Source organism: Natator depressus, chromosome 6 (genome assembly GCF_965152275.1).
Source record: "Natator depressus isolate rNatDep1 chromosome 6, rNatDep2.hap1, whole genome shotgun sequence".
In the NCBI taxonomy this organism is placed as follows: Eukaryota; Metazoa; Chordata; order Testudines; family Cheloniidae; genus Natator; species Natator depressus.
In genome coordinates this window covers 120249875-120265386 of record NC_134239.1, presented here as the reverse complement: position 1 = coordinate 120265386, position 15512 = coordinate 120249875, and the positions used below count along the sequence as shown (strand labels likewise).

Genomic DNA, 15512 nt, shown 5'->3' with positions numbered 1-15512 from the left:
TATGCCAGTTCCAGGTTGACACTCTGAGCTCATTTGTGCAATGAAGGTCATTTTGTTTAGTTTAGATTTTTAAAGATACAGATATAGAAATGACTAAGATGTGGGACAGACTAGTTATACCTGTCACAAATGCATAAACTACATATGAATAACTATAGTAAAGTCTCTTTTATTTTAGCTGTCCGAAGTATGTTGGCTGAAAGAAGTTCAGAACATCTTCTTTCAGTAGAAAATGATTTAGAACCCACGCTATTATCACAGAAGGTAAGAAGACTTACTGTTCTATTCCTGATCCTACAATCCTGAAGTGTATGCCATACTTCCATCTCAAAAGGTTATATAGATGATCCAAATTTTAGTAGATCAGCAAACTTCTTCTCTCTCTGAGAGGCTTATCTGACTTCAGCCCTGTTCCTGCGAAGACTTCTGCATGTGCTGAACTTCTGTGCACTGGAAGTATTGAAGTCAATGCACATGAATAAGTCTTTGCAAGATCAGAGCTTTTATATTCTCTTATCTAGTATACAGTGATTATGCATGCATCGTTTTCTTATGTTCCACCTATAGCAACTGTTTTTTCAAATTATAGTGTAATTCTTCCTATGAAATTTCTGCTTCTTGAATAGCACAAATCAGTATGATTTCCTGAAGACCTTTAATATTATGATTATAGTTTCTTTTGCTTCCTGTCATTGTTCATATCAGTCTATTAAAATTTCTTTAATATTTCAATGTGACCCTTTCTAGCTCAATTAGTTTCTCCTTTTATATTTGCTATATTTTCTGTAGTCTGTATTTGCTGAGATCTGTTTTTAGCAAATCCATTGTACATGGCCATGCATAAGGATAAAATTCTCCTGTCTTCTGTGCTGTGAAGGGACTGCAGATGAGTTTCTGTATAGCTCAGAGTAGATCCAGTGACAACCGAGTAGTGGCAAATAGGACCTGTAGCTATTAGCCCTACTCATAGGCTGAAGTAGTGACTGTAGAGCAGTGGTTTTCAACCTGTGGTCTGCAGACCCCTGGGGGCCTGCAGACTATGTCTTAGGAGTCTGCGAGAGGTGACTGTGAAAAGAAAGTTTCAGATCCCAGAAAAGGCATTACTTTTGATTGATCAGAAAAACGGATGTGAATAGTCCCATCTACAGGTCAAAACTCAGAAGTATTGTCATTACCATAGAAGCCCACATTTAGTGCCCTTTCTCACATTGTGTCAAATGCCGTGCCATGCACATGCAACATTTATAGTTGAATTCTGTTCAGTCAGTTTTCAGTCTAAGACTTCAAGAGTACAGCAGTTTGAATTTCTAAAGGGGCCCATGCCTCCATATGAAAGTTTTTAGGGGTCCGCAAATGAATAAAGGTTGAAAACCACTACTGTAGAGTACTGTTCTGCAGACCCACATCAAAGTTTAGGGTAAGGTGGTGGATTTTTATCTCCCCATCCCAGCAGTAGAGCATGATTATTCAAGGTTTATCTCGGTGAAATAAATTCCATTATATGGTCCCAGTCCTGGAATCACTTATGTATACGCTTAACTTTATGTGCATGAGTAGTTATGATGAATTCATTGGGACTGCTTGCACATGTTAAGATAAGCACATATGTAATTTACATCGCCATTAATGAGTTATTTGTATAAAATCCTTTGGCTACCAATGTGCAAAATAAACACCTTAATATTGAGATTACTTCTTATTTTTAGGCTAGATGCATTATTGTCCAGAAAGATATCACAATATTATTCTAGGTTAGAGGGTACAGAGAGTAGGGTCTCTGAACAGCAGCTTGTATTACTCCAATGTGGAGGTCTTTATGCCCACATGTTCTGCAGTCATGTCTGTTTCTGAAACTTTTGGATGCTGATACAAAATAAGACATACTTTACCGATTTATAATTGCATACTATATTTCTTTCGTATTTTGATCTCTGTGTTTGTGTGTGTGTGTGTATATATATATTTATATATATACACAGTGTGTGTATGTATATAAAAATAATTTAAACATAAATTCTTCTTGATACATGTTGTTAATGTTTGTTTTTCCCCTCACACCTATCCCTTCCTTATTCTAAGGAAACTGCAGTAAAAGGAGTTTCTTTGCAAGTAATGGAAGATGGAAATAGACGAGAAGGTAAGACAAAATATCAGACTTCTATAACCATTTTTAAGAAAACAGCTATTTTGGAAAATAGCTATAAAATATGTTTGTTTCATATCTTTTCCTTCAGTATAAAAATTGTTAGTCAAGCTGTTGCAGTTCATGAGTTTCACTAGTAAAATGAAGATATCTTAAATCCTTCTTTTTTAACAGTGGGAGTTCTATTCTATTTCATTCTGTCCTTTACCATACGAGGTCATATACTGTGCTCATCCCTGTAGGATCTGAGCACCTTCCAGTAGTGTATTAAACTGCAGCTTCCTAGTACTGAAGCGATGCATGCCTTTTAGTAGAATATTCAAGAGCTTGCGATTTTTGTTTTGAAGGGCTTGTTTGGTGACATTAGCATGAGGTCAGTTACTGCTGCAGTGAGTGTACATATTTTTGCAAGCAACCAATTTCTAGGAAAAGCTGTACCTTTTAAAAATGAGATTTGTTTGGAATCAGCTTTTTGAAAATGGGATTTGTATTTTAATTAAACTGGTCAGATTTGGCCCCTAAGTTATGGGGTTTTTTTAATTAATATTTATAAGACTTTAACAGCATTGGTAGCATTGCAGTTTCATCTTTTTTGATGATATTTCAAGTTTGGTTGATAAGGATAATAGTGTGGATGTAATAGACTTTTGAAAGGCATTTGACTTGGTATTGAACAACATATTGATTAAGGAGTTAGAACAATACAAAATCAACATGTCCAGGGATAGATCAGTGGTTTGAGCACTGGCCTGCTAAACCCCGGGTTGTGAGTTCAATCCTAGAGCGGGCCATTTAGGGATCTGGGGCAAAAATTGGGGATTGGTCCTTCTTTGAGCAGAAGGTTGGACTAGATGACCTCCTGAGGTCCCTTCCAGCCCTGATATTCTATGAGTCTAAATGGTTTAAAAACTGGCTAACTGATAGGTGTCAAAACGTAACTGTAAACAGGGATTCATCATAGAGCAGATGTATTTCTAGTGAGGTCCTGCACAGATTGGGTCTTGGCCAGTGTTTTCTCTAATTTTTTATGTCCACGTGCAGAATGAATTTTGTTACGTGCACCAATATGGAGGTGATGTGTGGTGGAGGTGGGGGCGAGGGGTTCAGAGTGTGCAAGGGAGTTGGGGCACTGGGTTAGGGTGTGTGGGGGATAAGGGCTCTGGCTGGGAGTGTGGGCTCTGGGGTGGTGCTGGGGATGAAGGGATTAGTGTGCGGGAGGGGGCTCAGGACTAGGGCAGAGGGTTGGGGCATGGGGGTGAGGGCTCTGGCTGGGGGTGCAGGCTCTAGGGTGGGGCTGGGAATGAGGGGTTCAGGCTGAAGGAGGGGGCTCAGGGCTGGGGTAGGGGGTGATGGCTCCGGCTGGGGGTGAAGGCTCTGGGGTGGGGCCGGGGATGAGGGGTTTGGAGTGCAGGCTGCCCCAGGGCTACAAAGGGGAGAGAGGACTCCCCCTAGCCCTCTCTCACCACAGCAGCTTGTGGCCGGGTAAGAGGCGCCTCTACCCATCCACAGCAGCTCTGGCGGGGTGGGGCCAGGCTGCGGGAGGGGCTTCTCTCCTTGGCAGCTCTGGTGGGCCAGGCTGGGGCAGGGGCTCCTCTCCTGGGCATCTTGAGTGGGCCTGGGCTGGACCAGGCTGGGGTAGGGGCTCCTGTCCCCGGCAGGTCTGGCGGGCCCAGGACGGGACAGGGGGAGGGGCTCCTGTCCCTGGCAGCTCCAGTGGGTCTGGGCTGGGGAGGGGGTCCTCTCCCCGGCTGGGCCTGGGCTGGGCCAGGGGAGGGGCTTCTCTCCCTGCCTGTGTGGTCCTTGAGAGCCTGCTGCATGACCACGCAGCTTACAGGGAACTTAGTTCTTGTAATTTAACATTTTTTAAATTACAACATTTTTTATCAATAAGCTGGAAGGAAACAATCATTACCCATAAAGTTTGTAGATGACAGAGATTGGGGAAGTGGTGAATAATGGGGCGGAGAGCTCACTGATACTGAGCTAACTGGATTGCTTGGTAAGCCCAACTCAAGCAAACAATATGTATTTCAGAGTGGCCAAATGTCATACTTAGGATGGGGACTGTATCCTGAGAAGCAGTGATTCTGAAAAAGACTTGGGGGTCATGGTGGATAACCAGCTGAACGTAAGCTTCCTGTGCAGTGCTGTGGCCAGAAGTGCTAATGCACTAGGAATAGAGAAGTTATATTACCTCTGTATATTTGGCATTGGTGCAAGCACTACTTGAATCCTGTGTCCAGTTCTGGTGTGTGCAATTCAAGAAGGGGGTTGATAAATTGGAGAGGGTTGAGAGAAGAACCAAGAGAATCATTAAAGGATTAAAAAACATGCCTTGATATAGACTCAAGGAGCTCAATCTGTTTAGCTTAAAGAGAAGGTTATGGGTGACTTGATCACAGTCTGTTAGTACTTACATGGAGAAAATAAACTTGATAAAGAAGGTTCTTCAATCTAACAAACAGTTATAAACACAATCCAATCACTGGGAGTTGAAACTAGACAAATTCACATTGTAAATAAAAAATATATTTCTAACAGTGAGGGTAATTAACCATTGGAACAACTTATTAAGGGCTATGGTTGATCCTCCATCATTGGAAACTTTTAAATAAAGATAAATATATGCTCTAGTTCAAACAGGAATTAATTCAGAGAATTTCTATAGCCAAGCTATCTCGGAGGGCAGACTAGATGATCACAATGGTCCGTGCTAGCCTTACATTCTATGATTTTTTTTTTTTCAATTCTAAAAAATTTATTTTAAAAAAAGTTACAGTATTCATCGATTAATTTTTGCAGCATTTTACTAAGTGATGGATTGAACATGAAAGGAGTTTATAACCAAAAAGTAAACTACATTTTTAAACTTCTTTAGCTTTAATAATCAGATGGTAATATAGGCAAAGAAATCTGTTTTTTAATACTTCTTTCACCTTTTAATTGCATATAATATGGAATACTACAATAAAAAAGCTATGTTCTGTGTAAAATTGTTAACTGTTAAAGACATAATTATCGTTTCCTCTCTGAGCATTGGCAGTGGTTTTGCTTTCTGTGAGTTTTTTAATTAATATTTGTTGAGGGGGAAAAGAAATAATCAAAACACAGTTATCCTGATAATACTTAAAATGATGGTGCTGAAGCTAACTGCCCAGACATACAAGACTTCTTTCTCAGTTCTTTTGAATATCATGAAGGAAAACCTTTTAAAGGTCTCATAATATGGATGTAATTCTAAAAATACTGATTTAGGGGATGAAATTCTATAGCCTGTGTTATACAGGAGTTCAGGCTAGATTAGAGGCCCCCAAACTGGGGCGTGTCCCCTGGAGGAACATTCGAGGGGGCGCGGTGGGGTCCGGGCCAGCCCTCATCAGGGGCAGGGAGGGAGTGCCACTCAGCCCTGCTCCTGGCCCTGCCCCCAGCCGCAGCCCGGGCTCCTGGCCCCATCCCCGCCCAAGCTTTGGCCCCTGACTGTGGCTTCTGCTCCCAGCCCTGCACCCAGCCTCGTCCCCCAGCTGCGGCTCTACTCCCAGCCCTGGAGCCGCCACCAGCCTTGGTCCCTGGACATGGCTCCATTCCAGCCCAGACCCAGCCCAGCTGCAGCCCCGGCCTTGGCTCCATTACTCCTGACCGCCCCCTTCCCCGATCCTGGCCCTGGCTCCCGCGTGGGACTGGAGGGGAGACAAGGGTAAGGGGGGGTTGCAACTATGAAAAGTTTGGGGGCCACTGGGCTAGATGATGATAATAGTCTCTTCTGGCCTGAAATCTATTTAAAAGTGTGTTTTTTCTCTATTTAGTTGTCAAACTTAAGAGAAAGTACAGCCCCTTTAAGGAATGGTGCAAGGGTTGGATTGTTGCTATGGGAACCTACTTACAACTAAACAAGTTGGTTTGTGAGAGATTCCTTCTGTTGGGAGTTTGGTGCCCTAGGTGCAATTTGGAGGGGGGTAGGTTGTGTAATCTTAAACTGAAGCACCATGTGGTCTGGTAATGGTCTTGTAGTAAATTGCTAAGATGTTTACTTCACTTCATTTTATGATAAATTATTACTTTCCTCTTATAGTTTTTTTCTTACTTTCTTTCAAAATGTGTTTGATTCTTTTAAGAGTTACTGCTATGAATTATATAGGGTTAAATAATGCTTTTGCCCCTCTCCTATGTGCATCTAAAATAAATGTGTAAATCCTGAGGTTCCTTGTGAGAATACATCAGTTCTTGAACTTTTCTGTTTCCGTGATATCCCTGTGTATAGGGATAACTGTTAGATTATACAGATTATAACTGTTAGATACAGTTCTGTGGTGACCTAGAATCCTATCTTCGACGTCTCCGACTCAAGGAATATTTCCAACACACCTCTGAACAACATACTAACCAACAGAGACCTTCCTACCAAGACTACAAAAAGAAGGATTCTGGGTGGACTCCTCCTGAAGGTCGAAACAACAGCCTGGACTTCTACATAGAGTGCTTCCACTGACGTGCACAGGCTGAAATTGTGGAAAAGCAGCATCACTTGCCCCATAACCTCAGCCGTGCAGAACACAACGCCATCCACAGCCTCAGAAACAACTCTGACATCATAATCAAAAAGGCTGACAAAGGAGGTGCTGTCGTCATCATGAATAGGTCGGAATATGAACAAGAGGCTGCTAGGCAGCTCTCCAACACCACTTTCTACAAGCCATTACCCTCTGATCCCACTGAGGGTTACCAAAAGAAACTACAGCATTTGCTCAAGAAACTCCCTGAAAAAGCACAAGAACAAATCCGCACAGACACACCCGTAGAACCCCGACCTGGGGTATTCTATCTGCTACCCAGGATCCATAAACCTGGAAATCCTGGATGCCCCATCATCTCAGGCAGGATTGTCTAGCTATGTAGACTCCCTCCTCAGGCCCTACGCTACCAGCACTCCCAGCTATCTTTGAGACACCACTGACTTCCTGAGGAAACTACAATCCATCGGTGATCTTCCTGAAAACACCATCCTGGCCACTATGGATGTAGAAGCCCTCTACACCAATATTCCACACAAAGATGGACTACAAGCCATCAGGAACAGTATCCCCGATAATGTCACGGCAAATCTGGTGGCTGAACTTTGTGACTTTGTCCTCACCCATAACTATTTCACATTTGGGGACAATGTATACCTTCAAATCAGCGGCACTGCTATGGGTACCCGCATGGCCCCACAGTATGCCAGCATTTTTATGGCTGACTTAGAACAACGCTTCCTCAGCTCTTGTCCCCTAATGCCCCTACTCTACTTGCGCTACACTGATGACATCATCATCATCTGGACCCATGGAAAAGAAGCCCTTGAGGAATTCCACCATGATTTCAACAATTTCCATCGCACCATCAACCTCAGCCTGGACCAGTCCACACAAGAGATCCACTTCCTGGACGCTATGGTGCTAATAAGCAATGGTCACATAAACACCACCCTATACCGGAAACCTACTGACCGCTATTCCTACCTACATGCCTCCAGGTTTCATCCAGACCACACCACACGATTCGTTGTCTACAGCCAAGCTCTACGATACAGCTGCATTTGCTCTAACCCCTCAGACAGAGACAAACACCTACAAGATCTCTATCAAGCGTTCTTACCACAACAATACCCACCTGCTGAAGTGAAGTGAAGAAACAGATTGATAGAGCCAGAAGAGTACCCAGAAGTCACCTACTACAGGACAGGCCCAACAAAGAAAATAACAGAACGCCACTAGCCATCACCTTCAGCCCCCAACTAAAACCTCTCCAACGCATCATCAAGGAGCTACAACCTATTTTGAAGGACGAGCCATCACTCTCACAGATCTTGGGAGACAGGCCAGTCCTTGCTTACAGACAGCCCCCCAAACTGAAGAAATACTCACCAGCAACCACATACCACACAACAGAACCACTAACCCAGGAACCTATCCTTGCAACAAAGCCTGTTGCCAACTGTATCCACATATCTATTCAGGGGATACCATCATAGGGCCTAATCACATCAGCCACACTATCAGAGGCTCGTTCTCCTGCACATCTACCAATGTGATATGTGCCAGCAATGCCCCTCTGCCATGTACATTGGGCAAACTGGACAGTCTCTACGTAAAAGACTAAATGGACGCAAATCAGACATCAAGAATTAGAACATTCAAAAACCAGTTGGAGAACACTTCAATCTCTTTGGTCACTCCGATTACAGACCTAACAGTTGCAATTATTCAACAAAAAAACTTCAAAAACAGACTCCAATGAGAGACTGCTGAATTGGAATTAATTTGCAAACTGGATACAATTAACTTAGGCTTGAATAGAGACTGGGAGTGGATGAGTCATTACACAAAGTAAAACTATTTCCCCATGTTTATTCCCCCCCATCCACTGTTCCTCAGACATTCTTGTCAACTGCTGGAAATGGCCCACCTGGATTATCACTACAAAAGGTTTTTTCCCCTGCTCTCCTGCTGGTAATAGCTCACCTTAAGTGATCACTCTGGTTACAGTGTGTATGGTAACACCCATTGTTTCATGTTCTCTATGTATATAAATCTCCCCACTGTATTTTCCATTGAATGCATCCGATGAAGTGAGCTGTAGCTCACGAAAGCTTATGCTCAAATAAATTTGTTAGTCTCTAAGGTGCCACAAGTACTCCTTTTCTTTTTGTTAGATTCCTGTATCTTATATTGGTCGTATAAAAGTGAAACATTTAAAACTCACTGTTTCCATGTTGAAAAAATTAGTTTAAATTAATAAAATCTAAATATTTTTCCCAATCCTAATCTCTCATTTAAATCAGAGATGCCAATTTTTGAAGTATAGTTCTACTCTGTCAAAACAGCTGTCAAAAGGAGTATTCAGTGTAGTTGCAGCCGTGTTGATCTCAGGATATTAGAGGCAAGGTGGGTGAGGTAATATCTTTTGTTGGACCAACTTTTGTTCGTGAGAGAAACAAGCTTTCAAGCCACAGAGAGCTCTACTTCAGGTCTGGGAAAGCATCATAGCTTTTCACAAGGCCGTCACTCTCTATCTGACCTATCGGTCCACATCCTCAAAGGAAACCTGCACAACACTTTCAAAAGCTTGGGAGCTTAAATTCATTACTCTGCTAGAAACTGAAACTCACGGATGGAACAGAGACTGGATTTATGGCTTCTTACAACAAGCTGTAACCCACTAAACCCCTCTTTTTGTCCTATGATTGCAGAGGTGTTAATGGGCCACTCTCTCTTGAACGGTCCCTTAGAATATGTTCTAACTACTTGTGCGAAACAATCTGTTTCACCATGCATTCAACTGAGATGCTCAGAGTTCCTTTCCTACACCTGAAGAAGAGCTCTTTGTGACTCAAAGCTTGTCTCTCTCACCAACAGAAGTTGGTCCAACAAAAGATATTACCTCGCCGATCTTGTCTCTTTAGAAAGAAGATCCACAGTTGTACATGAACGATTTCCAGATTGTGTGTGCTCAGCTTACATGTATAAAGATGCTTTTCTGACTGCCAGCCTTGCAAACTCAGTCTGGAATGTGAAAGTCAGTGATTCTTCCTGGATTCAGAGTAGCAGCCGTGTTAGTCTGTATTCGCAAAAAGAAAAGGAGTACTTGTGGCACCTTAGAAACTAACCAATTTATTTGAGCATAAGCTTTCGTGAGCTACAGCTCACTTCATCGGATGCATTCAGTGGATTGTTCATTGTCAGTGTGGGGCAAATTCTGACCTCAGTCAACCTTTGCAACCCCATTGCCCTCAGTGGAGTTGCACAGATTCGCTGTTCTTTGATGACAAGGATAAATAGGAATGCATACACACACACCCCTATTTCTAAACACTGAGGTTAGCAGATATAACTAAATACATACAAGGATCGGATTTGTAGCGTAAGAAAGGGCATGTTTAAACCTAGTCACTTTTCAGAACATTATTGAGGAGAGACCCCACTGTGAATTACTAAATTTCACAAACTGATAAATAAGCAAACAAACAGTTAAAAATGAGCAAGGTTAATGCATTGCAAAATTTAATTTAGTCATTGCTTTTCAAGTGCAGTTTAACCTTATCTGATACTACTTAGTATATTAAGAGAAGATCCACCCTTTGTGCAGCCCTCAGGGTGGGGTAAAGGAGGACCGAGCCCTTCTTATCAAGGTGCAACATATGTGTTTTGTTAAATAATGTACAGTAGTATTGATAATGAGATTTTACTACAACTTCTGTTAAATCTTTGTTGAGAGGGAGGTAGAAGGCTGCTCTGTTGTGTGTGCATTATAAAATTTGCAGATTAGCAATACGCATATTAGCAAGGTTGTATTGTAACATAGTTTATCTATGGCAAGCAGTGCTGCTTACTCTGAATTTTCAAGATCCTTTACTAAGTAAACTTGGTGCAGCTTGCTGATGACTGTTGGATTTGGGGTCCTCTGTGTTGCACAATGGGGGAGAATCCTGATTGGGGACCTTCTAGAGCATTTGATGGTGGGTGAAGGCTTTTGTTGCACTTTATGATAGCACAGGAAAAACTAATAATGTTATGCAGTTTTAGTTCATTTTTGTTTATTAGAAAGTTTTGGTTAGAGTTTGTACAATTTAAATGTATATGTCATGTGCTGCACACATTCAAAACTGTCATTATTTTGACAGCATTCTCAAATTCTTCAATGCTTTATGTGAGAGAAAATAAATTCGTAGTTATTCTCATAGTGCATTGGGTTGTCTTATCACTGACTATCTTTAAAATGCAGTAGTGAATGATACTCAGATTTTTAGCCCTATGTTAAATGATGCCTAATGTTTGTCTTTTCATAACTTGAAGCTATTACCTGTTAAGAAAACATTTACACCCTGAAATAATGTGGCTTGTGTATTGAGCTGTGATGTACTTTATACCAAATTTCTACATGTTACTGAAATAACTTTGTTTTTACCTTTATAAAATGAGACCTGAAAATTAAATTGACAAAGTGTATATTATATTCTTGTTTCACAGACGATGATATATTTATTTCTCAGTACACTACTGGCGAGAAAGAAGCTTTGCGCGCTGTGTTAAAACAGAGGTAAGTTTGAGCTGTGAATAATGTCTCAGCTGTTCAGTTTCTATTAAGATATGTGGTTCCTGGTTTCCCTGATCCCTCTTAGTAGCACTGGTAAAAGGAAAATGGTTCTTTATTCTCCTCCATTAATATTCCGTTTATACTTGTGGAACTATTTTTTTTCAGAACTCATTTTCTGGTTTGAAGTCTATCTGCCCTACAGTGTCTTTACTATTTTGTACAATTATTTTTCTGTAATGCTTTCAAAAACCTTCTGGAATAATGCCTTCGTGATACAAAAAATGGGGCAGGAATTGTTCTGATTTATTTAGTGCCCAAAGCATGCTAGGCATTTTACAAACAAATAAGGAGATAAGGTCCCTGCCGCTAGCAGCCTTCAACTTGGACTGTTGCCTGGTTACAGTCAAGTCTATACCACAGTCTAGAACTGCATATGTAATTGAATTAGGTGACAGCCAGCTTGTCACCCCATAGTGTGTCATGGTTGCAGTAATACCATAGACAGACCATGCCCTTAATATTACAAACATTAACAAATGGTACCTCTGAAACAAATCTTTATTATCTTGTTGCAATAAAGATTTAAGTAAAATTCCTCAGTGTCAGCTATGTGGTAGAAATGTGTAATTTTTCTTTAAAGGAAGTTTATTGTTGGAGAAGCCATAAATGCCTGTATGGGTGTGACCCAAGGACCTCTTGATGCCAACTGGCAAAGGGCACTGAGGTACATAAGGGTTACAGGTATCCCCTGGGTCTGATATCTACATGCTGGTCCAGCAAAGAATATCATGTAAGGTCTGTAATGAAAGTGTCATACTGGAAATCATAATCATTGTGAGATGTACGTACAGAAAATATGTGAAGTTATGTATAGATACTAAAAATTATGTTCTTTGGGTCTGTGAGTTAAGACAGGTCCCCAAAAGATAATCCACATACTCCCGGCAGGGAGATGGGAAGAGATGCTTATCTCAGTCTGGCTGGTGATGTGCAAATTAAGTATTGTGTGGTTCTCAGTGGATGCCCATTTACAGACCGAGCAAAATACCAAGCAATAGATTGTGGAGGTTGCAGGAAAAAACAAAACCAGCAAGAGTTATCCTGTTTAGGAGTAGGACAATGAACTTCTGAAACTATATCTGGGTGCAGATGAACCCCCAAGTTATCCCTTCATTCTGTGAGGACAAGTTGCCATTGGAGTCTATCTTATGAGAAGGGATTTCATCCAACCTGACTGAAAATGCTTGGAAAAAGACTTTCTTGTAAGGGATAGGGAATGCCTTGTGTATTAAGCTTAGTCTGTAGAAAGCATGTTATGATTCCATTTTGTATGTAACTATTTGTTTCCTGTATTCTCATTCTTTCACTTGAATCACTGTTCTTTGATAATAAATGTATTCTTGTTTTCACTGTAAGTAAAGTATATCTAAGTGTTGTGTATTAAATTAAAAGAAAAGGAGTACTTGTGGCATATTAGAGACTAACCAATTTATTTGCGCATAAGCTTTCATGAGCTACAGCTCACTTCATCGGATGCATTCAGTGGAAAATACAGGGGAGCTGTATGCATCCGATGAAGGGAGCTGTAGATCACGAAAGCTTATGCGCAAATATATTTGTTAGTCTCTAAGGTGCCACAAGTACTCCTTTTCTTTTTGCGAATACAGACTAACACAGCTGCTACTCTGAAACCGTGTATTAAGTTGACTCTTACAACCTGATGTGTACTATTCCTTTGGAGGTAGCGAATCTAGGAGTTCTGTCAGTGTCCAGTTAAATGGGGGCGGAGCACTTCAGAGGAACATTTGGAAGGCTTGCGGGTTGGTGTGTTGCTAACCTGTACAGAGAGAGAGTAAGGCCTGCGGAGACCTGGAAGGCAGCTTGTGTTGCCAGAGTCTGGGTGGTTTCAGGGAGGTGCTCCATAGCAGGCACAGACAAGACATCCTCATGCTAAGGGCAGGTGGTGGTGAGGTCCCTCACAATCCTGGGTATCCCTGGAAAACCTCACAATGGCTAATAGTGCTGAAGAAAGGCTAGTTTATGGGGAAGGAGGGAACGGGAACGTTATGCTTGATCAGGAACTGACAAGAATGCCATTCACAGGAAGATATGTTTTGTATTTATAGAACCCAAAACCCTCCTGTATTTAAGGAGGTGAAGGTACAGCTTTTAGAAAATGTATCTACGGAAAAGAAAAAGAGTGCTGAAGATACCAGGTCAGCACACAGCAATATAGATTCAGCTACAACCATCGCGGCAGCCACAGCGGCTGCCATTGCTACAACAGCTCCACTTCTCAAAGTAAGACTTTTTTTGGTAAAATTAGTTCTCTATCAAGTTAAATAGTAGAAATAATAAATAAGTCTGAGGTGGCTAGTAGTGAAGCTCCCAATGTCTTTCATTTGTGTCAAGGTTCCTCCCCCACTCTGAACTCTAGGGTACAGATGTGGGGACCTGCATGAAAAACCTCCTAAGCTTATCTTTACCAGCTTAGGTCAAAACTTCCCCAAGGTACAAAATATTCCACCCTTTTGTCCTTGGATTGGCCGCTACCACCACCAAACAAATACTGGTTACTGGGGAAGAGCTGTTTGGACACGTCTTTCCCCCCAAAATACTTCCCAAAACCTTGCACCCCACTTCCTGGACAAGGTTTGGTAAAAAGCCTCACCAATTTGCCTAGGTGACTACAGACCCAGACCCTTGGATCTTAAGAGCAATGAACAATCCTCCCAACACTTGCACCCCCCCTTTCCAGGGAAATGTTGGATAAAAAACCTCACCAATTTGCATAGGTGACCACAGACCCAAACCCTTGGATCTGAGAACAATGAAAAAGCATTCAGTTTTCTTACAAAAAGACTTTTAATAGAAATAGAAGTAAATAGAAATAATAAAAAAAAATCCCCCCTGTAAAGTCAGGATGGTAGATACCTTACAGGGTAATTAGATTCAAAACATAGAGAACCCCTCTAGGCAAAAACCTTAAGTTACAAAAAAGATACACAGACAGAAATAGTTATTCTATTCAGCACAATTCTTTTCTCAGCCATTTAAAGAAATCATAATCTAACACATACCTAGCTAGATTACTTACTAAAAGTTCTAAGGCTTCATTCCTGGTCTATCTCCGGCAAAGACAGAATGTAGACAGACACACATACCCCCTTTGTTTCTCTCCCTCCTCCCAGCTTTTGAAAATATCTTGTCTCCTCATTGGTCATTTTGGTCAGGTGCCAGTGAGGTTACCTTTAGCTTCTTAACCCTTTACAGGTGAGAGGAGATTTCCTCTGGCCAGGAGGGATTTTAAAGGGGTTTACCCTTCCCTTTATATTTATGACAATTTGTATCCTCTTCATATATGCTCACAGTCATCTCAATGAACGGCAAGGCTCATTGGGTGGGTAGGAGGGGATGACAAAACTATACAAACACTGGGTGCGTTCAGTGAGATCTGTTCTATGTATTTGTAGGTGTGACTCAAGGGCCTCTTGATGCCAATAGCAGAAGGCAGAAGGTACAATGGGGTACAGGGATCTTCTGGATTTACCAGAAGGGGTCATGTAAGATCTCTACTGGAAGTCTGTGTCCCTCTTGTCATCTTAATTATTGTGAGATGTATATACAGAAAATATGTGAGAAGTTTGTGTGTGTGTGTCTGTCTATATATATATATATATATATATATATAGACAGACACACACACACACACACACACACACACACACACACACACACACACACACACACACACACACACACACACACACACACACACACACACACAGAGGTAGCGTGCCTTGAGACAGACATGAAAGGAGGATCTCAGACATCCTGGTTGACAGTGCTGGGGAAAGGACTTGGAGCAAGCTATTCTGTAGGAGATAGGGGAATGTCTTGTGAGTGAAGCTGAGGTTCTAGAAAGCATATTATTATTTTGTTTTATGTGTAATCATTTGTTTCCAATATTCTTATTGTCAGTTGAGTCTCAGTTCTTTGATAAACTTATTCTTGCTTTCACTGTAAATATATCTAAGTGCTGTATGTTAAGCAGATTAGTGATTCTGAGTTGGATCTTGTAAGCTGATGTTTGCTATACCCTTAGGAGAAGAGAATCTAAGAGTTCGGTGAATGTTCAGTGGGTCAGACGTTGAGTACTCCAGAGGGATGCTCTGAGGACTCAGGGGTTGGTGTGTACCTGTTGCTAACCTGTACAGAGAGCATGACACTTGCAGAAGCCTGGAAGGCAACTTGTTTTGCCAGAGGCTGTTGGAATCAGGGAGCTGATCCACAGCAAGCA

At 41.6% G+C, this 15512-nt stretch overlaps 1 protein-coding gene across 1 annotated transcript in view; it reads left to right on the top strand.

The window, feature by feature from the left end:
- Window positions 1-15512, top strand: part of KIAA0586 (KIAA0586 ortholog) — a 139628-nt gene that overhangs the window by 1816 nt on the left and 122300 nt on the right. The window contains exons 2-5 of the mRNA XM_074956428.1: window positions 179-264; window positions 2080-2137; window positions 11146-11215; window positions 13339-13513. Coding sequence (XP_074812529.1) covers window positions 179-264; window positions 2080-2137; window positions 11146-11215; window positions 13339-13513 — 389 coding nt within the window. The remainder of the gene's footprint in view (window positions 1-178; window positions 265-2079; window positions 2138-11145; window positions 11216-13338; window positions 13514-15512) is intronic.